This window comes from Patella vulgata, chromosome 2 (genome assembly GCF_932274485.2).
Source record: "Patella vulgata chromosome 2, xgPatVulg1.2, whole genome shotgun sequence".
In the NCBI taxonomy this organism is placed as follows: Eukaryota; Metazoa; Mollusca; class Gastropoda; family Patellidae; genus Patella; species Patella vulgata.
The window spans coordinates 24,813,359-24,837,789 of NC_065880.2; the positions used below are offsets into that span (position 1 = coordinate 24,813,359).

General features: G+C 35.1%; 1 protein-coding gene across 1 annotated transcript; it reads right to left on the minus strand.

The window, feature by feature from the left end:
- Nucleotides 1–7,730: 7,730 nt before the first annotated feature.
- On the minus strand, nucleotides 7,731–21,977 carry LOC126811828 (organic cation/carnitine transporter 2). Its single transcript, XM_056099043.1, has 6 exons — nucleotides 21,973–21,977; nucleotides 21,128–21,343; nucleotides 12,695–12,898; nucleotides 12,299–12,371; nucleotides 9,976–10,238; nucleotides 7,731–9,188 (listed from the first exon to the last, which is right to left on the minus strand). Exons 1-5 carry the CDS (start codon nucleotides 21,975–21,977, stop codon nucleotides 10,056–10,058), a joined length of 681 nt encoding a protein of 226 aa, XP_055955018.1. The 3' UTR covers nucleotides 7,731–9,188; nucleotides 9,976–10,055.
- Between the last annotated feature and the right edge of the window lie 2,454 nt (nucleotides 21,978–24,431).

Consider the following 24,431-nt stretch of genomic DNA (forward strand, 5'->3'; position numbering starts at 1 on the left):
ATTAAGTAAACACATGTTTCTAAACTACCTATTCTAATCACAAAATTTCATACTATGTTTAAAGCTATGTAACCATATATATAAGAGTAAACATTTTGAGCCTGTCACAGAATTTCAAACTATACAACGTTTTTCAGGATGTTTCGTCTATTATTTCATTTGTGTAAGAAGGGTGCAAGTTGACATTCAGTGGAATTTGATATTGAAACTGGTCATATGTGGCTAAAGATTGGAATCTTGATTTTTTTTAACTTAATTAAAAATTCTGATTTTATATATCGTTGTAACACGGGCATGAACATAAACACTGTGTCAATTGGATAATAACTGTAGCCCCTAGAGCGTATACAAGATTTTTCAAAGTGATCAAGGGCCATAACTCTAGCAGTAATTATTGGCAATCAATAAGATTCTTCATCTCATGACCGTAAACACTGTGTATCTATTTCAAGTCAATCGGATGATAACTTTAGTAGAGCGTCCACAAGAATTTTCAAAGTGATCACTGAAAATCGCTGAAAAATTCAATATGCTTGCTTCTCTGTTTCACTAATTTAAATACTGCATATAAATTTCATACAGATCGGATGATAAATGTAGTCTGTTTGACTGTTCACGACAAATAATTGTGGACGACGGATCGACGTACTGACAGACAGACCGACCGACGGACGGGGGTGACGACAATATACGACCACATTTCCATGTGGGCGTATAAAAACTGTATCCTCTATTGCGCTGACAAAAAGTGTGGACGGACCGACGAATGGAAAGGGTGATTACATAAAAAAATAAAAATACGCACACGGCTCCGAACGCAACTGAGGAGTTATAAACAAATTACTGTACCTGTTAAATTAAAGTTTATGTTATATGACACGACAAAACGTGTTGTGGAATTAACTACAAAATTTTCAACAAACTTATTAAAATTTTCATCAGATTGAAATACTTCTGTAGACATATTAGGTGGTATTCGAAATCGTCCTGCCTCAGAGAAAGATCCAACGATAGTATTCTCAACTTCAGGGAGAATAAGTTTTATGTTCATCATAAGGCCTAACAATAAACGGCCCCTTGCAACCTTAACTTTCAAAAAAGTGGGAAGGGCCTAAACAACAAAAGGGCGGGGCTTAAATTATACTCGCTTTATAGAATCTATCAAAATCGGCCCTGCTTCATAATATCTAACGCTTACCTTCTGTGTCGGTCGAAGAGACGAGATTTAACATTAAAGTCAATGGCAAATCATTGGTGATCTGTGGCCTTATGTTGCTACAGAACGGTTGTCGTAATTTTTTCACGCGGTGTACAAAATATAAATATAATATGTATGTAATTCCAAACACAAGCAAATTTGTATTTTTCAAAATGAGGTTTTATACACGCCATAATTAATTGAGACAGAACAGGCAACGATATAAAAGGAAGGAGAAAAACAATGAAAAGCTCATTAAAAAAAGGTTCTTATTATATAGGGGAGAGCGGGGATGGTTCGGACAGTGGGATGGTCCGGACACCCCCCATAGTTTTAATCTTTACAATGCTATCCGTTTTCTGATTGGTTATTTAAACACTAATGATCTCATCTTGTAACATGAAAAACGCATGGCAGAGATAAACATTCAAATGTAGATGCAGATAAGATTTTTCTATTTTTGACAATGTTGATGTAAAAAATTTCTAATGTTAAATGGTTAAATCAATTCGGTGTTTAACAAGTTTCTTTTTGGGGTACGCTGTCATCTCTTTCTTCCTTCGCTATTTAATAGAAATAGATTGAAAATCTATCATATTTTCATTGTAAATAAACATAATGGCGGCTTACATCAGAATTATGGGTTTGGGGTACATCCGGACATTGTCCGGAATTATCCCACAAGTGTTTGGATCAAACTGTTAAATATTTCCAAGAGTCAGATTTGATAAAATAAAAAGAATGATGACTGGCATTTACGGGGTCTATTAGGTTTACTGAAGTCATGGGTACTGCTTTACTTCCATTAAATCAAATTCTGTCAATTCTTCAGAAACCCTTATCCAGTAGCAATAATAAGGTGAGTTATTACTACAAATTTGGCCTGTCATTAGCAGAAATAAACATTCGGTAGCGTAAATTATGGATTGACATCATACCTAGAGAATAGCAAGAAGCTTTAAAGCTTTAGAATTATCAGTTAATTCCTTTTTGAATATGTTCATTTATTTCCATCCAGCTATGTTAAAAAAAATGCCTCGGATAGATGACATTTTGCTTTAAATTTATCACTACTGGTTTAACTTTATTGTTAACGGTATTTTTTGAATGAATACAACTAAACTGTGAAAGAAACCTTTTCAATTTGCTTTTGTTTAATCGTCCTCTACATGTTCAAAGTATCCCCCCAGTGGTGACCGGTGTCTCCCTGCTATGGGGTAAATCCGGACATTTTACTAACCTCCCCAAAAGATGGTAAAACACGAAGACTTTTATAGCTACACAGCTGTATCACTGACTGAATATAGCCAATAAGGTTGAGTCTATTTTCCACTCTTAAGTTCAAAGACAAGTGCATTAGTAATTGCACAAATGTGAAAAAACCCAAAAGTGTCCGAACCATCCCCGCCCTCCCCTACCGGTAATTGTTAAATTACATAGCCTAATTACATATTTTAAATTTGTCACCTAACACAGTAACATTACAAAGCAGATTGACCCGCCCCCTCCCCCCATATAGACCTACGCACGTGCTTATTTTGCTTAATGGTTAATCCAGCCCTGCCTTCACGCGAAAGTTTTCGGGCATTAATCAATTAGCCTATTTAATCATTAAGTTTTCGGGAATCAAAATTTCGTTGAATTTGCCTTCTTGTCGATGAAATAGAGCACGAGAATTCCCATGACTTTTCTTTTTGGTCTGGAGCTACTATCTGCATTGTGCGATATTTTTCGGCATCGATCATTATTCGTGTCATTTTAATTTTTCGGGAATCGGAATTCCTTTAAATTGACTATGGATACAAATTTGAAATCAGTGTAATAAACTGGAGGGCCTATCTTATATAGTATCTAGCATCAAGCTACAATACTCATTTTAGTTTTTCGGGAAGTGTAATTTTGGTGGCCTGTTTGACGTCAATTTTTATTATGAATTAATACGATGACATTGTGATTCAATCTAATTATTGATGCAAAGCATTAATTTTTATATCACATATATCATTATCTCGCACTTTGAGTGCCCATCCTGTCACACCATCTGGTGATAAAGGATAAAGCACAATTATGACACTTTTCTCACAAAAAAAGTTGTTTTACAAAAGGTTGTTTTACAAAAAAAAAATTATGTAGCTGAGCAGAGGGGGGGGGGTGGACCCCCCACCCCTCTGGATCCGCCCCTGAAGGCGCGCAGGGCGGGTAGGCAGCCTTGCCCTCATAAATGCAAAAACAAAAGAAAGTGGAAATGTTTGATAATGCTCGAATCCGATGAGATTTCCTGCAAGAGGTATAGAGGTATGTGAGGTTATGTGCCATCCCTTCCGAAAAAGCGACCACTCTTCTGAGTTTGGCAAAAAACTGCATGAGATAACGACGTGGGCTAATATTTGAGAGATTTTCTATTCTATTTCCGGATCCAACATCCAATCCATTTCCACGAAGCGAGGTGTTGACAAACATATCAACCATACTGACATACAAATTGCATTTGTGTGTGTCTGACCGACAATGACCAAGGGCGCCACGCCAACCGATCTGAATTTTTGATACATGCAGATTGCAATATTTGGCATCAATATATGATCACTACGTTTCAAATCACTAGAGTAAAACAAATGCACCAAGAATACCGACTGATTTTATTCAGACATATTATAATACAGCTTAGGACACATGTCTCCATTTCCGGATGGAGAATGTCGGGTTTAAATTGTTTGAAAATGTATCACGTATATTAGAGGATTTTAAGGGCTCTTAACACAAAATTAAGCCGTTTTATCCCCCAAAATATAATCGAGATTGGCCCTTTAAATTACTAGTTTACGAGCATTCCGCTCCATATTGATGTACACAATTTCCATTTTTTCACGTATTTCAACCTGTTATTTGTGATAATTAGACCTATATGCATCGTTGAGAGAATTTCATTAAAACAAAATGGTATAATATACATGTATTCGATTAGTATGTGTTGATCGAATGACAAGCAATTTTTGACATGTAATGACGGTCAATAGCTGTCGAGGTCAGTTAAAATATTGAACAAATACTGGGAAATTAATTTAATTAACGCAATACGCACGCACAGAGATTCCTGAGAAGACGAAAGAAATGAAATGAAATGAGGTTTAACATCATACTTTTCGGCACCCACAGACTGAAACGGGCGTACAACATACGTGTACACGGGACCTCGGGGTTTCGTCCCACCCGCACGACTAGACTTATCAGCCATTGCCAGGCCCTCGTCAAACCACGCTGGAAAATCCCGGATAACTTTATCGACCGAATCCCGAACTTCCTAGTTAGTGAGCAAGCATCTTACTCACTGAGCCACACCGACCCCCTAGAAGACGAAAGACACATAAATCAGAATAATATTGTATTTATGTACCCATATATTAATGTATATGTATCCAAGTGCAACGTATTACCGGTAATCTAAACTTTATTAAAGCGCATTATGGACGATTAGTTAAAGAGTTGACAGTTCGCGCTATAATAGTTAAAAATAGATAATGTAAAAGGGCTATGCTGAAAATTTCAGTCAAATTACTGCACTGTAAGCCGAGAAATCCTCGTTTTAAGAACACTGTAGCCTCTGTTGTCATTGTTACAGTTGTTACGATAATAAACAAAGTCTCGATTATCCACTTTTACGGTTGAACGGCAGATCAGATTCAAATATATGGAATAAGGGGAATCATCAGATGTCATTGAGATTTGATTATGGCCTTGTCATGTTAATAAAAGCCTAATTAATAGTTTACGCATGTATAACATTTCAGGCCTAAAGAAAGACCTGCAATTGGCAGATTTAGCTTTTGAATAATGTATGTTTAATTTTATGCACTTAGTATTTGAATTTGAACAGGAATTTTTTCAAATATTATACTATTGGAATTGCTTTCCATTTTTATACGTCCACATTCATAAAATGAAATGAAAATTGTGTTTAACGTCCTGCTGTTCTGCTGGGCCAATGAAGACGGATATACGCCATACTGTGTGCTATGAGGGAAATTTTGCCTGGTCAGCGGCACTATGGTCACTCTTATATCGAATTCCAACTGCCAAGGGATATTGAACGTGCACGCCAATGTATACACCGGACTTCAGGCCCTCCTTCCTGCACCACTGACAATGGGAAACCACGTCGGAAAATCCCAATAAACTGTCTCGGCCAATGCAGGGATCGGACACGCCACCTCCAGGCTAGCGAGCCAGTGTGTTAACCACCGTGGTTCCCGGGCGTATTATGCCGTCGCCACTGTCATCTGGGAAGCCGTAAGGACAGACAGAAACTATTGATTTTGGTGCATGCCACATTTCCTAGGGGCGATACCACACCCATTTTCTTGTTAATATTTTGTGCTCTACGGGTTGCAATTACTAACAGATTTTACTCAAGTTCGGCGTCGTAATCATTTCAGTAACAGGGTTGTACCTACCCCCAGGAACAGAGCCACGCCCAATTTTTCTATTGATTTTGTTGCATACCCCGATTTGTGTTTATCGTCTACAGGCCGCAATTCTGAGAGTATCATCCCGGAACATGACATATTTATTGATTTTGGTGCATGCCAATCCGATATACCAATGATTTTTTTTTCACAGGGGGCGAATTTCTTTTATGGTCGACAATGTTTTCACGGTGCCCCCCCCCCCCCCACCTACGGGCCTGGAACTGTAACGTGACGTGACGATTTGCATAAAAGATTTCTTACGAAACATTAGGCATTATATGGTGCATTTTAGAAATAACTAGTATCAGTGATCTACATAATTGTATATTATGCCGTTGCCCTGTGTGTGTGTCCGTGTGGCGCCTGCAGGTGGCAATTCTTAACGGATTGTCTTGAAACTTTGCATGCTTATTCCTTATACCCTAAGGCTAATCCCTATTGTTTTTAGAGCATGCCCAAGTACATATTTTTCCGTTATAGAATTCCTAGGTGTTTACATAACCACGGAAAAGCGTTGCCTACTTCACGTAGAACAGTCAGTCAACTGCCAGACTTGCTAATTCACAAACGACAAAATAATAATATACACGACAGCAATTTAATGCCGAGCTTAATATCTGAATTTATTTTTCGAGATGCCGCACCCATTCAGACAAGCACATATATCTTCATAGACCTTCGATGTTTGAAATATTTACAGAACAATAAAAACGAACTAGTCCATATAGCAGGGAGTTTGATGAGATAAGATTTAACCAATAAATACACTTCAATAGAAAGTCGATAGCTAACTTCATTTCTATCACTATTCAAACAAATAACCACTAATGTCTTCAAAGATTTATAAACAGCGTGACCGATTTAGCTATCACCCTTCAACAGATTGTGTTCTGTCCCTCTATCGAGTACAATAATTGTTACCATAAAACTGGAAAACAAATGAATTGAAATGCGGTTTCTGCATCAACCGTGATAATTTAATAAAGACTGAACTGGAACAATTTCTGTAGATCATGTACAATCTCAGAACATGAGTTTTAGTCTATACATGTATATGGGATACTACCAGTGCCGGATTGAAGCCTAAGGCCTGAAGGTGTAGCGGACCTCCGGTCAAGGTTTTTAATATTTCTGACACTTTCATAAGTCTTTCTTACATTTTCTGTGGTCTTAAATATCCGTCATCATCCTCGACTTTCTTCAATTGTGTTTAAAACACGCTTCGATCTTTCTCTAGTCCTGAGGTTGGGGGATTGGGATGGGCCTCGTACGTGGAATAAGAGGGTCTCTCGTCATTTATATCCGGCCTTTGATGGATTGTGAGCGGTTTGACCTGCCAAGAACATCATGATATTGTGGACGTCTACTCATTCATTTATTGTGAATAAGGCCTCCCCTATACCCGTCAAATGCAACTATCGCTGATACTTTTAAAGAGGCAGTTACTCACAATATTGTCCGATCAACGATCAACCAAATGTATTAATCCTTCATATTGTTTATTTCTCAGCTAAGATAACGCAAAGCATCAGAAATATATTGATAAACGTATTTAATATACTTGTATGTAAAGCTGAAAATGACACAGAAATTAGAAGATGGTCAGGCGGACGAAAGTGCGACTACTCTGGCCAAACGCCACCTACCCCACCCCTCCATAACATTGGACGGAAGTGCAACTGGTTTGACCAAAAGTCACCTACCCCCCCCCCCCCCCCAACCTCCGTAACATTGGACGCATAACCATAGTAGATAAGTAAATGTCTCTTATAGTAAAGTGACGAAAATATCATAAACCTCAATCCGCTTTGCTTATTTAGATATAAATGACAAGACCTTTTTGATATTGGTCAAAAATGATATTGTCAATTAAATGTTGATGTGGTTTGTTGATCGACACTCTTGTCTTCGCTGTAAACTTTAAGTCTATTGATAAAGCCAGTAATGAAGTATAATCAATCGTGTGTTCCACTTTCGACACAGTAAGCCAAAAATAACACTGAAATTAGTAAACAAGTTTGCACTATATCTTTTGATAAAACATTTAATCACATAGAGTTTGCCCTATCACTAATAGAAGTATAAATATAATACATTAAATGAACGCAATCCAATCCAATACTTTGACGTAAATGAAAGAGGGTTTAACCCCGAAATTATAGTTTTAATGAGTAATACGAAACAAATGTATTAACTTTTAATTCATTACAAAATAATTAATTAAATAACATGTCATCATTACAAGAATTCATAAAACTATGGATATAATATACATATTCCATTGGTCACTGTAAATTTGTAAGACTGTTTGGCCCTACGGACACGCACGTGATGCCTAGAAGGTAGACGATTTTAGATTAAGATTCGCAATTTCACTTTTTTTAGCCTGATCAATTTACAATGAAGATGTGACATACAGGTTGCATATGAACGTATACTAATATGATGTCCCGATTTGGACTATGGATTATTATTTCCAGACACTGTCCGTCTGCCAGTCAACCCTCCTGTCCTGATGATTACGTCCTTTGCTATTGTCATTATTCGATTTGGTAATACTTGTGAATATCGGCAAATCTATTTATGGAGAACACTGCGAACACTTTAGTGACAATGATTCGTAGTATTAATAATAGTAGTGCCGTAACAGGTGGTAGAAGTAGATAGTAGTAGTAGTAGTTGTAGTAGTAAGCAGCAGTAGTAGTAGTAGCAGATAGCTTAATGTTTGCTTCCATCCAGTGATATGCAGTAAATAAAATTTGTAGGTTTTGCCTTTTAGTTACACGCGACAACCTTTACGGACTGCTCATACAACAGCTTTGGTGTACGTGTGTTTCATTACCCGTCAACCGATCTTTATACTTATAAAAGTATAATTAACATACGATCAACACAAATAATCCGTAAGGTATATATATATTTATCGTTATGTTCCAATATCTTAATACTAGTAAATTTTTAAAAAACTAAAACAAAAAGCCCCAGAACGCCACAGCGTGTTTCAGGCGCCTTCGCGGGCTTATCAAGATGTTTAGATAACACACAGGTACTTCATAATATAACATAATACTTCAAATACACAAATTATTAACAAAGGGTTGATCACATCCTTGAGCGCCATTATCTGTTTTCTTTGCCAAAAGCAGATGTAGTCTGTTCTTAAAGGGAAGTACATAGGACACAGAAAGGTGTAAAGGTACACGAGCAAAATCCCACCCCCTCCCTGTTACACAACTAAAATCGTATCATTTAAACTCCCGGTAGGGAAAATAATTTGGTTTCCGATTAAGTACATGTATTTTATGCACAAAATCTACAAATTTAAATTATCTTTGTTCGTCATTAGTCTTTATTTCTTCTGGACGGAAATCCTGTTTGTCCTTTATAAACAATAACTATTGCTTTCGCTCTCACTACAATAACTGTTGATGGTGACATCAAGAAAAACGACGATGTATATCACAAAACAGCATTATATAAAATAGGTCTCATATCAAGACATAAGATTACGAGTATGTTAAATTCTGAAAATAGATAGAAAGAAAGAAATGATATATAGACACCTTTTTTATATTCAGATTCTATTTTCACCCAAATAATCAATTCTTTTTATTTTATTGAATTGTTCTAACTTTCTTATTTGTAACGGAAAATTGACTTTTGTAGGCCTACAAATGAATGCTAAAATCCAGTACAATATACATTGGCCAAATATTATTGTTGGGTTGTGTTTTTTTCTTATATTGACAATGTTTTCCGATTTCTGACACCATTTTAAAATGTACTCATCCGACAAGAAATGTCCAGAGCGAAATCTAGCTCAACGAAATATATATACATTTTCTCATACAACAAAATATGTGTATTAACAAGGGCGGATCCAGTGATGGGGGGAGTGGGGGGAGCGGGGCGTCACGGGCGCCGAAGCGACCAACGCTGGTCCGGGAGGCCTTCCCCGAAAAATTGTGGAAGCTAGAAGACCGGAAATGCCATGTCCAATGGTCTCAGTCAAGATTCCGGTTGTAAAGTGGTAGGGGGCGACGGATACGCAACTTTCCCCACTAGATCCGCCCTTGATTACAACGAAAATGGGTAGGAATTAGAAATATTACCTATATAGCAAAGACACAACGATTTAATATTATTTGACAAAATAATTTACTAAACAAAAGTTGCTATTTCGGTGTTGTGTTTAAGTATATGGCAAGGTAAGAAGCGAATTGGAGGTTTATTCCAGATACAAAACAATTCGAAATTTTCTAAGTTAATTTATAATTTTTAAACATAAAATATGTACAGAATGAATCTTACCTAATGTCAAGCTAAAGAACATCTGAGTAATCAAAATCTGATAAAATATCGTTGTATATAAAAACAGTCTTTGATGTATTCTACACACTTTCCCAGGGATTAAATAAACGGGCACCTTCAGTTAGTGGTATTTTACGATGACGACAAGGTAATATATTAGGAAGGGGTTTTCCTATTGTTTCGGGTAATATTAGCGCACTAAAACCAACTGTAATAATAAATCCACCAAAGACAACAAATGGTATTGTATAATGAAACGCATCCTGAAACACAAGAATAAGAATTAGTTGTTCATTTAAAACGATATGTCCTACTTGTCTGCGCCAACCGGACTAATGAGGACGGGCTTATGCCATGCAATGTGCTACGAGTAGTGGCATTTCATCAAATTCCAACTATTAAGGGTTCTTTTACAGGCACGGCAACGTGCACAGAACCTCGGTTTTCGTCCCAGCATAACGACGACTACACTGTCCCTTCAACAATCTGATTAAAATACAGATCCTCCTTCGTTTCGTTTTTTATAGTTCAGAATTTAGTTTTACTTGTCTTTAATACACTAGGATCTGGAAAAGTTGTTATATTACCGGCGTTTTGGTTGAAGTTAGGAATTGGCCAATGAAACGGTCGGTTATGGCAACTTCTTGGCGTGCCGTGCACGGAACTATGGGGGTCGTACTAAAAACATCAACGTTGATTGGTTAATCAAATGTCTGACGTCATGGGTCAAAGGGCGTTCGTAAAACCCCTGGCGCGACATCCCACTACAACTGGTCAGATCTTCATGTTGTAGAGGCAATCGAAAGTATAAAAACGAAAAGAAATATAGATCTGTATTTTAATCAGATTGTCTATTTCAGGGCGGAGCCCCCGTGGCATAAGTGGGTAAGACGCTGGCTCGCTAGCCTGGAGGTAGCGTGTTCGACCCCTGCACTGGTCGAGAAAGTTCATTGGGATTTTCCGACGTGGGTTCCCCTTGTTAGTGATGCAGGACAGCGGACTGATAAGAACAGCTGTATTCATACGGTGGTACATAAACCGAGGTAACGTGTATACATTGGCGTGGACGTAAAAGATCCCTTGGCAGTTGGAATTCGATATAAGAGTAGGCCATAGTGCCGCTGCCCGGGTAAAATTTCCCGCATAGCACACTGTATGGCGTATTCCCGCCTTCATTATCCCAGTCGTAGCAGAACAGGAGGACGTTAAATCCCATTTTATTTCGCTTTCTGGGCCCTCCGTCCTGCACCAATGGCAAGATTAGGCTAAACCTTGGAATATACCGAGGTTCTTTCTTGGGATCGAACCTTCTGTTTAAGAACGGCTCAGTTAAATAAGACGAGACATGCTGGGTATTGAAAGTGGTAACCATAACCTGCCTCGTGCAGATTGTTAGTTAAGTTCTTTACATTTAATAAAGCGCCGATTACTGCAGTATTCGGCGACACTGTGTAATTAATAAAATATATCATTTATTATATGTATCTATCCCAATGAGTAATTAATTTGGAAAGGTCCTTTGAAAGGGATACATCTTGTGATTTACAATTTTTCGTGCTGTATAGCGTTTAAAAGCTGTGTAAAATGTTTGGATTTAAATAAATCATTCAAATACTGGGGAGCCAGGTTATATAGACACATGTTAATTATAAACAGTACCAATCATTGGCCTGGTCGTGCATAACAGTAGGACGCTAAAACCACATTTCATCCCATATTCTTTCATTTCAGTTATATACGAAGGTCGAGAGGTATCATTTCCAGCGTCTTTTACAAGTCATTCGTTATTTTTTACTGATGTACATATACCAAGTCAAGATACGTAAGTATGTTTAAATTAGTGTATAAAATACGTTTATTAATTAACGATAATCAAATGCAATTCCCCAATGCCTTGTACAACTTGAAGATGTAGAATCATTAATAATAATCATGGTTTATTTTTAGAAAGAAGTAAAATCAGTATATATAATATAATATAATTGCAGATCATTAACGATCACATGAACGTTGTATGAGTCAAAGGGATATCACAAGGCATACATATCATATTAGTGTTACCAAGATAAAGATTGTTTACCGAAAAGTGTATAATATGTGAATAGTCTTAGGTTTACGCCTGACAGCAATCACGAGATATTTTGTTTTTATCTTTCCCATTATTTCCAGTCTAAATCACTGCTTTCTAACACAATCTTCAATTTCGGTCACTATAGTCACAACCCGTTTAGGAAAAGAAATGAAAAAGCGTTTAACGTCCTACTTATCTTGTTACACATCAACCGTTTCTACTTTTTTTACATAACAATGATAACGTAGTTACCAGGAATTTAAACTGTCTAGACAATATTGAACCAGCTGCGGTAAAAGCTACACCTATAGCAGTTCCCATACATCTGAAACAAAGAACATAAGGCCTGTATTGTGTCGAGCTGAACCAAATCCAATTTTTTTGACGGACCTGTCTGAAAAAAGTAAAACAAGAAGCCGTCTCGCTGCTACCGTTTTGAATAATTATTCGATCAGATGACATTTGCAAGAGGGGATGAGGCAAGAATCAATACAGCGCCATGAAAAGGGTCTCATAAAATAGGAGACCTAATTACATCGTGAACTAAGCCAATACAGATGTCGGATGACGACTTGGTAAGGATCTTCACAATTTGTAGTGGTGCTATTTGTATGGTTGGTCGTCAAAGTGTATTAAATACTTTTATACCTGATAACTGTAGGATACATCTCTATAGCCATTACACTGATGAGAGAAAAAGAAGCCGTCACTCCCAGTTTACCAAACATACATAGTCCCGTTACCATGGTGGGAATAGACTGAAGGTTACCCGTCATATGTAGAATCATCACAGACAATAAAGCAAAACCAGAAGCTACAGCGTAAAGAAACGTACACCATCTTCTACCTAAACTATAATATAATAACAAATAAAAAAAACCCTCAGTATAATCCTAAATAGGAATCAAATATAGGCTGAAACAAACGCCAACCAGCATCTTCGGTGCACGTGCAGCTGCGAAAGGTTGTTACACTGAAAACAAACTTGTGTTGAAACAACACAAACTTGTGTTATTTTCAACACAAGTTAGGTGTCTCTATTTAACAACACAATCTTGTGTTAAATGTTGAAACAACACAAAACTTGTGTTAAATGTTGAAACAACACAAAACTTGTGTGAAAATCTAAAAAAATAAAAAAAACCCTCAGTATAATCCTAAATAGGAATCAAATATAGGCTGAAACAAACGCCAACCAGCATCTTCGGTGCACGTGCAGCTGCGAAAGGTTGTTACACTGAAAAAAAACTTGTGTTGAAACAACACAAACTTGTGTTATTTTCAACACAAGTTAGGTGTCTCTATTTAACAACACAATCTTGTGTTAAATGTTGAAACAACACAAAACTTGTGTTAAATGTTGAAATAACACAAAACTTGTGTGAAAATCTACACATTATTTGTGTTGAAATTTCTGAAACTTGTTTGTGTTGAAATTTCTGAAACTTGTGTTGAAATTTCTGAAACTTGTGTTGAAATTTCTGAAACTCGTGTTGTTTCGTACAAACTTGTGTAGAACAAAAACTTGTGTTGTATTTTACCAATTTATATCCAGTATAGCAACCTTTCGAATGCAACCCCTTCCATTCGTTCTGTTTAAACTGTAATTATTGATAAATGACATAATAATTTTGTTTGTTAAATTATTATTTATTCAATAAATGATATGAAAAAATAAATTAATGCCTAATTAATACCAATACAGACATCTCGAAGGTTAATAAACAAAGTTAATTCCAATACTAATATAATTGTGTTATACAATGAAAAAATACCCCCACCCCCCCATTCCCAATTATTAAATAAAAAGTAGCTATTTAAATTGAAAAATAAAGCACCGAGACATTTGGAATATTAATCAACAAAGTTAATTTCAATACTAATAAAATTGTGTTCAATAGTAACAATATCCCCCCACCCCTCAAAAAAAGCTATTTAATTTTTTTTTACAATTAACCTTAAAAAGAACTGAGAATATAATATATATGTTCACAATATCCCTACCCCATGGTCCCAAAACATACATTTTAAATATATCTAAATTTAATATCAACCAAACCAAGCACTAAAGACATTAATAATGCACTAAATTGAAATACTTTTAAGAAAAAATAGTCCCTTTAACAGATTAGGAATTCAAAATTTTCTACAGTATATAAATGGGAACTAATAGATAAAGCACAGGCAAATAATTATAGATAGATAAAATAAATATAGCATAAAAATCAAACAAAATGGAGAAAATTAAAAATTTGTAAAACAAAAATTGATTAATTAATAAAACCATTTTATATAAAAGAGGCATTAACATTCGAAATGTTCACTAAATGTTTAAAAATAAAGGTTGATTTCATCCTACAATAATACATTTTTATAATTATCGAATGTTACTATTAATTATTGATGATCCCTCTATATTATTTCAAGTTTTCAGGCTAAATCTTTAGTGTTTAGGATTACACTGCATTCTATATAATGAAACAATATTAGAGATGGTTTGGTATTTGACATTAAAAACAAAAATGTGATTAAAAAGGCAATATAACTTTTGGGTTTCCACAATAAGATCTGTAAAAGAATTTGATGACTTTATATTCAGAATTTAGAGTTGTTTTCTTTCTTTGGTATTAATATTCACTAAATAGATATAATTCTCCAAGGATGTTCAAGTGATTATTATAAATACACTTATCGACAAATGGGGTTTTGATGTGGATTTAACTTGGTACACCAGTCATGGGTATAGAGTTATTTAGGGGGCGGGGGAGTTGAAAAGAGCATAATTTAACAATATATTATATTATTTTGAGACTCATATGTATGACTACATGCGAATGCAAAAGGCGGGGGGGGGGGGTATTTTAGTCAGGTAGCATTATTGCTTACTCATGTACACCAAAAACACGTCATCTCGCCTAAACAGATGTTTTACGCCAAAACGCTTCAACTTGATTGATTGCCATGTTTTTGGTGTATATTTATATCTTTTCTTGGGCGCCGAATCGAACTACGGCTTTTAAAATGTTCAAAAATCGACGTAAATTGATTTTTTCAACGTTAGTTGGTATACAACGACGAGCACATGAGTGAGTATAGACTGTGGGAAAGTTACGACAACTCATTTCCAGGCGCCATTTTGGGTCCCAATTATGACGCCATAAAAGCTATGACGTCATGGCTTCATACAGGTTTACATACCAAAATTTGTTTTTTTCTTGCAGTATTAGACGTTGAGGGATAATATAACGTTTTACCCGAAAAAAAATGCAAAAGAAACCAATGCAGTTTGGTTCAGTGATAAATATATCAAACAAAATCATACCCAAAATCGGGGAATTTTCTGAGAGCGATATCTCGTAATCAGTGTGTTTTACTATTTACTCGTTGGATTATAAATGATTTCTTTTTAAATTCCTCAAACACAGAGTGGTTATGAAAGCGAAATGTGCCGAAAAATCGAATTTGACAAACGTCAAATTAAAAAAAAGAAGTGTTTGTTATATGGTGCCGGGCGTTTCTTTCATAATGGCCACCAAATTTGGTAATATTATTATTATTATTATTATTACAGCATATTTATAGCGCGCCCTTTCATAAAACATGTTCAGGGGCACTCTACAAAGTAACAATGTAATCATAAATAAACAACAAGATTATGGACATGTTAACAATTGTATACAGAGTCGGTTAAAAGCCTCATTAAATAAATGTGATTTAAGTTGTTTTTTAAAAGAATATAGAGATGTACAACATCTTAAACTAAATGGTAGATTATCCCATAAAACAGGTGCTTGATAACTAAAAGAGACTAGTTGAACAGTTTTGGGCTTTAAAAATAGTTTATCTGATGTACGTAATGTTCGACCATTATATCGTGGTTATGTACGCGAAATGTGCGGAAATCGAATTTGACAAACATCAATTAAAGAAATGTATTTTCCATGTGGTGCCGGGCATTTCTTTTAAAAGGGCTACCGAATTTGGTAATACATGTATAAGGCAATTTAACAAAAAAAAACATAAATTTGGTAGACTAAAAGGGCATCTCTTAAGATACGTAAGATATGACTTTTGCAATGTCCTTTATATGGTTTTCGATGTCTGTGAATTTGAAAATAAATTTTGAAAATACAAAATAGCAGCAACACCAATTGGCGGATATTAAATTAATCGTCATTTTTCCTGTTGGATATTAGATAGTGTCTCTTAAGCATGATGTACACTGTAGTTCGATGTACCCTTTAGTTCAGATATAGTCTCCAAACCGTGTTTACACTGACTGTAGTTTGGGTGTAGTTCGTCAAATGAAGATGAATTTACGATACAAAAAAATGAATATATTGTAAACGCGCTTTAAATATCTGGATGCGATAGACTTCGTGATAACAAATTCAAGGTACATTATATCATTGGCAATAATAAGATCCAATTTTAGTTTTTAGTTACACACTATTAACCACCAATAGATGTTTTAATGACAATAAATCATAAAATGTATTCAGCTCGACGTAAGACATAAATAGATACAGTTGGTTTAACTTGAATAGAAGTTTTAATTATCTATGCTGCATATATGCATATATCACCTTGATGTTCATATCGTCTTACGTATTTGTCAACATCAAGGTTAGTGCGACCCATTTGTGACAATTTCTAGTTCCCAAATATTAGCGATTTAGCTCCTTTAAAAGCGAATGCAAGTTAAATATGTTTAATCAGAGGCGGATTCAATGGGGGGCGCCCCCCCCCCCCTAATTTTCAACAGTGCCCTTTTTTACGGCTGAAAGTGCCTTTTCTCAGACTCAAATATGTCCGTTCCCAACCCGTTGTAGGGATCCCAAATGACTCGAACCATCGACTCAAACACACCAGTCTGGGAAATAGCTCTTGGAATGGCTACAGATGCAAGGAAATGACGGATAATTTTCTTGGGGACCCCCCCCCCCTCAGCGGCAAGCCCCGTCTCCGCGGTCAATGCCTTCATTTTGCAGCGCCCCCCCTTTTCAAAATTCCTAGATCCGCCCCTGGTTTAATAGTAATTTTATCTAGTGTATCTTTTATTTTGATTTTTCTTATAGAATAAGGCTATATAACAATAATGTGCGCTTCTTGTTGTATAATACTAATATTAGTATGTTCAGCTATACTTTTCGTTTAAAAAATGTATGTTTTATGTCCTATATACACTTATTCGCTGAAATCTATGACATCCAACAATATAATAGGTCATATAAATAGATAATAAGTTTGCATGACGTCATATGAAATTCCTGGCTTCACAGTTGTCGCAACTTTATCTATACACGGCGTTGCGTCGACCAACCATATAATGTGAAGTAGATGTCAATATGGTTATGTGCATAGGCGTACGAGCTGGGGGGGGGGGGCTGGGAACCAAATACTGGGAAAATTTGGGCACACAATTGTACTTTGTAAAAGTTGTATAAAAAAATATTGTGTTCTTAATGTGTCCAATTTAACAGCGAATTTATTATTATTATGTAACATATTAAGAACCTAACTACATTTTTGGGGCACCAACCACCACCGCCCCCCAGTCAAAAATTTCCCCGTACGCCTATGGTTATGTGTAAGAATATTCAGTTCAATATATTCACGGTGTATGATTTTATTCATACTTCAATTTTAGTGAGTTAATTCTGCAACGTTTTTAGAAAAAATTGCTATTAATTTGGCCAGTACTGTAATAGCAAGTGTATAAATATTTTCTGTTCAGTCTGTACACAGTAACATATCTGAGAACCATATTATCATTTCTGCCCAAGGCTCCCTGTGATTTATAGTTAGCAGTGATACAAGGCAATTATAATTTTCCGTGCTCTTGGCCTGAAGAAATAAAATAATAAAAGTCAAGTTTTTATTATTATGCAAGTGGAAAAATACAATTCTTCATGGTATGATTTGAATAAATACAACTGATTTGAAGTTGGAATTATTATTTGTCTAAGATGACTGGGCATTTACAAATTGAAATAGCTACTCTTCATCAAGAAAATACATGAATATTTTTCCCAATTCACCTGGATTTTATTGTAGGTCTTTGTACGTGAAATAGCTTTATTTAACGTCCGCTACCACCGAAGTGGTATTGCAGAAAATTAACAAATTCGGATTCCCTTTTAAAGGAATTAGACTACACTATCGCTGGATTGTATTATATTCAAAATGGCGCCCAGAACACAAAACAAACATTGCAATTCAGGGCGGACTGGTGTCGAGGTTGTATCCTAAGAATGATTTTTTGAATATTTAATCAAACAGAAACACAATTATGCACATGCAGTTATGATATAATATTAAATTAGCTTACCTCAAATACCTCGAAATATACTGTTTGGTCAGTTTGTCCGCCCGCCATATTTCTATTAGTCACACATCCTTCGGCCAATTAAAATGGAGGTATATTTTGTTTTAACCGAAACGAAAAATTTGCGTTATAAATACATTGTATTAAAAAATACCAAAATCACAAACCTGATATTCTTATTTTCTGAACAAACTTTTTTCACAACAATATCACTTTTTTCGATACTAATGCTTAATAATACAGTTAACATTTGCAGTACCACAGGGTTTAATACCGCAAAATTACTTCAATAAATATTTCTTTCTTTGTTTTAAGAGTAATTCATTTTAATTGGTCATTTACAGGTAAGAATAAATTTCCAATTTCGATTAATGAACCAATTAAATTAAATAAAAAGATTAACTCGACTATTTCCACGCCCATTCAAACATTTTTTTAAAACGTAGATATAACACAATTGTTATTGTCTTTGATGTGTCAAGTTTATTGGGGCGATATCAATCAGACACTTCCAAATGCAGACATTGTAATAACCTGTCTCTGTATATTGTCTGAGACAAGATGTGAAAATAAACAAAGAGTAGAATCAGAATAATCTTTTATTATATCTAATTAAATAAATAGTTTATATTTAGATAATAATTGACTAAAACTTTGATCTCTTATATCAGTATACTGTTATAAAATACGTTGTTTTAAAAGAGATATTAAATGCATCGCACGATACAAACATTGCGATTTCTACTTAATGTTTGTAATAATTAATATATCCTTTTAGATAATTAGAAATATTAAAAAATAAATCAAGTGAATTACTCGACATTCAAATTCAGGAAGAGTGGTTTTACATATAGGCTAGTGATAAAGGAACATAATAAATGTTATCTTTAATGTCGACGTAATTAATTATATGGAAAAAAAAACACATAAGATTTTATAAATGTACACAAGTTTGTGTTAAGACATTGAAAAAAACACAAACTTGTGTCATTGCAATGCAATACAACACAAACATGTGTTAAATATTTTTAACACAAGTTCTTGTGTTGAGATCCAACACAAGGGTTTTTTCAGTGTATAAACCAGTAGTGTCAATAGCTCACCACAATTCCTGGAAGTTTATGGCAACACAAATGACAACGGTCCTAGTCACTGGGCAAGGGTTAGTAAAGTAATCAAAGTAATTATCATGGTCATCAAGAAACCGTGCGACCCGACGAAAATCCACGAGAATAGGCAAGCAACCCTACCCTTGATCACTACATGCTTGGGATCGAAACCACAGTACGCCATTTGACACAACGCATATCTTATGATCTAAATGACACGCGTTATACCACTCGATCACCCAGCATCTTAATTTAGAAGCACGAAAATCGCACAGTTCTTGTGTCTGAACAGGCGAAACAAGCTAGTGTACCGAGGATAGCGTAAACTTCTTTGAACTAGCTTCACATGGATGCACTCAACTCTATGTCTACAATATGCATAAGCCTAAATGTCAAGGCGAGTTGATCTACGCGAACATTTTTTATAATAATTACAATTCAGTCATCCCAAAGATCGTCCATGTACCGAGAGGCGGACCAGACCCATTTCTTTTAGGGTCTTACCTAAAATCACCCACACGGAGAGTCAACTGGTTGGAATATTGTAATGTTACAAAGACCCTGAAGGCGGATAAATAACGTTAGAATGTTAGAACGTGGTTTAAACAGAAATCTCTAGGCATAAGTTGAGAAATAAATTGATAAGCACAATGTAATGATAATATTGTAAACGGCATTAATCCCAAGAGGCGTCCCGGTGGATCATATTTATTATTCATTGTAATGAGGACATACTACAACAATAAAAGATAAATGCGACTAGAAAAGAGATGATGGATACCTTGTGTATTCGCACCTGCGTAAAGTAAACCATTGTTCTATTATAGGTACGCGCTATTATGTTTTGTATCGACTGGTGTCGTAATATATTTACATGTATTACATGTACACTCCTAGCGTATAATAACAAAACATGTTTCACAATAAAAACATCTGATAGATATGAGCAGTTGACATTTCAAATTATTAGCCAATATATAGGGCCTACGTATTAAACTCCTACACCATGCACATAATCTTTCATTATATATATTTTGCAAGTGTTTTATACCTAATATTTCTCAACTGTCATTAAATTGTGTAAGAATAATATAAACTGCCCTACAAAACTACATTTCGCAACTTATATTTGTTATTAAAAGTGGTTATAATTCTAAGTGACATGTATTGCTATTGAATTTATGACATCAAATCATTTATAACTGTTCATCCACTTGACAGTGTCACTCCCGCTATTGTCTACAGACCTGCCAAGCCTTCGCTGAAATACAGATATCTTAATATAAAATTTACTAGCCCTACATGATGATTAGATTGGGTTAGTTTATTTTGAATATGATATTATTCAAAATTTATAAAATTAATGTCTTGTTGGTGTTTAAAATACATGTACCTATTTAAAAACCTGTTCGTTGTCAGAAAATAAGGCAATTACTACAAGTAATTGACCTCATCCAAGTTACAAAGTACAAATGGCTTTAATCACTAGATTTTAATACAGACCTGGTCCATTTTCATCACCATACCATGTGGTAATAGGTGTCGGGGCTTATAATACATGTCATAGCTACATATTAATTAAATATTAACATATTTGAAATAAATCAACAGTTACCATGGCAACATGTAATTGATATTACTTACCATTTATTTACAACTATAGCACTCCAGGTTAATGGAAGATCAACAATAAAAGGTAAAACAGTATCCACGTAAACATTACCGGTTATATTACCAATCTTATTATATAAATAAAAATATACCGTAGAAGCTATCAAACTGAAAATATAGAAAATACAGGAATAAAGTAATTTCCATCGGCGGTAAATAATTTTAGCAGTTAAACGGTAAAGTTGTGACCTACAAATGGCCAAATTTTACATAACTGCATTTTAAAAAAATGTACATGATTGTATTTTAACTATTCTACAACTATTTTCAAAAAAGCTTGTAGCATTTCATACAGATGCAAATACCTGCTTTCCTCCGTTGATTTGAGGACCGGGTGGGTTGAGAATGTGCTAAAAATGCATAGGCAGATGTAACGGCTAATTTTATTGAGATTTTAAAATGTTTTATGATTGCATCATTTTATATTGTACCATGGCCATGGGTCACATGCCTACCCTCGTGGGTTTCGTTCGGGAACCTCCAACTACTAAAGATCTCCGCGAGTAAGCGAATTGCTGAAATAACATTACACCATACGTTTGTACTTAAAGGACACTGAACCTCATTTCTCTCTTTCCCTCGGCTTTTAAACGAAGGGGTTTAGCGGAGTTAGCTCCCTTTATATAGTTATCAAGCGTTTTTCGACTACGACACGACGTCATCGGCCACTCTGTCCAATAATTGAATAACCATGCATATAGATTTCACACCTCTATCTCTATATCGACTACACTACTGAATTAGCCTATAGATATAGCCGTGACCATTAAATGCATTCGTTTTCCTTCAATAACTTATTTCAAAACCTCTAAACCAACGACATATTTTTTTGGCCGATGCTATCACTGGTGCATGTATAGCCTACTATACTGAAACTTACCAAGAATAAGCTAGCGCTATCGTCCATTTTGTTAATTCTATTGTATGAAACAAATGTATATAAGAATAGTTTTTTCTGTGCATGGTATTAGAAACATTAGTTCTAGCTGTATCTAATAAACTTGTTAATTCAGCTACAGGTTTTGTATTACATGATATCATATCTTTAACAGAAGCCTCAGCAGCTTGATACTGATGACTACACAACAACCACCGTGCACTTTCTGGTATTATACTGAAATCATAAAAAAATAACCAGTCTAAGCTAGTTTAAAATCGGATTCAATGGATTTTTATTTTACATAAAACTTAGACATAAGTTCTCATTGGGGTTTGGTATAAGGATGAAACCAATGGCACTTAAAAAAAAGAGTGTGATGAATTCTAGTCCACACTTACAATTATGAAACAGGCTTATAATTTGGATAAATTGACCTATTGCCATAAAAAGAAGTCTATAGCATTTCAAAAATGAGTGTGATAGATTCTGGCGAATCAGTCTGGATGACGATCGGATTCGATGGAATTGGTTTTTAAAAGTTGAATCTCTCGTTCGTGTTGGCAGAAGGCAGAAACCTACAGCTTTGTCAGACCTCTAACTACAATTGCTTTTAAAATAAGGAATAACCGAGGTCCGGTGTATGCAATTCGTCGTAAGTTAAGGAACCCTGGCAGCTGGAAACCGAGCTGTAACGTGGATGTTCCGCATTAGACCTTAAAAGTAAAACTCCAGTTCATTTCATGTCCGTTTATAAATTCAATGGTAAATTACGCTTGAATTACATTGCAGTAGAACGTGTGATTACCAATACCGTTTATATTACTTCTTTAAGAATGCACGGAATTTGTAAAAGAGACCGAGATCATTTGGGTTAAGAAGGGTTTTCCATTTCGTTCGCTCTGCCTTATTATACATCTAATAGAAACTTACTAATAAAATAAGGAATAACCGAGGTCCGGTGTATGCAATTCGTCGTAAGTTAAGGAACCCTGGCAGCTGGAAACCGAGCTGTAACGTGGATGTTCCGCATTAGACCGTAAAAGTAAAACTCCAGTTCATTTCATGTCCGTTTATAAATTCAATGGTAAATTACGCTTGAATTACATTGCAGTAGAACGTGTGATTACCAATACCGTTTATATTACTCCTTTAAGAATGCACGGAATTTGTAAAAGAGACCGAGATCATTTGGGTTAAGAAGGGTTTTCCATTTCGTTCGCTCTGCCTTATTATACATCTAATAGAAACTTACTAATAAAGTCCCACGAGTGGTAATGTAAAGGCTCCGGATACAAATGCCAATAATTTCCAATTCTTAGAGAAAAATGCTTGAATGGATAACACAATGGCACCGATAGTCCAGAAACCAGACAACATACAAACATCTCTCCATTCATAGCCCAAATATTCTATAGGCATCACTATACTAATAACAATAAAAACACCTAGAAAAAATTAATACAAATTCACATCAAGTTAATTAAACTCCAATTCGACATGTAAAAATTTAAAGCAAATTTGATTTCTAGAAAGTTGAAAGCGAAAGGCGCATTTATATTTGAATCTTTTGTTTGTTACTTAAAACTGCACCCATTCCTGTGGCAATTTCTAATTTACCGTTTCAAATCTGTCCACCCAAAGCAGAGCTGCGTATAGTTTGAAAGGCACGATTCGATTCACGATGTTGCCTTTAAAGCTTATTTGGCTCCATGTTACGTATAGGCAGGTCTGAAATATCATTGGAGCGACTTTACATTCCCCATATATGTATCAACGTCAAGCGATTGTTTAACCTAGATTAGGTATTCTAAAATTCTTATTGACAATATTAATAACACTATTTATGGCTTATTTTATTTATAATCAAAATAATGGGGAAAAAAATATTGGTTTTCTGTCATGCTGATGGCTAAGTGGGAGATAAAACACGAAATTTCTATTTCAAAATTAACCACGGGACAATTCACTTTTTTTTAATTACGTTTTCATATGGAACAATTCGTTGCATTCTATTTTAACGAATTGATATTTCTATAGAGTGTTAAATTTTTAACGTGTCAAAAGCACAGTTTAATTATGGAATTGTCTCTAAACAAAATCCTTTCTTCTAGAATAATTTCTTGTATTGTGTTCTTAAGATTGACATTCTTATAGCTTTGACACTACGCAAGGTGCCAAACTCGCTTAAACCAGGGATGTATACACAACGCAGATCCTTGCTTAAAGATACATTATGCAAGATTTAAATAAAAATCTGAACGTTCCTGTTATAATAGTTTTAAAATCAATAATGAAAAATTAAATACATGTGAAAATTTCATTCAAATTACTTTATTCTGATCGACGTTATAAGTGTTTGAAGTTTTGACAAGAAATAGCCATGATAATAAAAGGTCG

Coding starts and splice junctions, on each gene's coding strand:
- LOC126811828 (XM_056099043.1), bottom strand. Junction 12,899..21,127: donor GCTATAGTTGTAAATAAATG/GTAAGTAATATC, acceptor ATTATATTATAG/TTTAGGTAGAAGATGGTGTA. Junction 12,372..12,694: donor ATGTATCCTACAGTTATCAG/GTATAAAAGTAT, acceptor TCTTTGTTTCAG/ATGTATGGGAACTGCTATAG.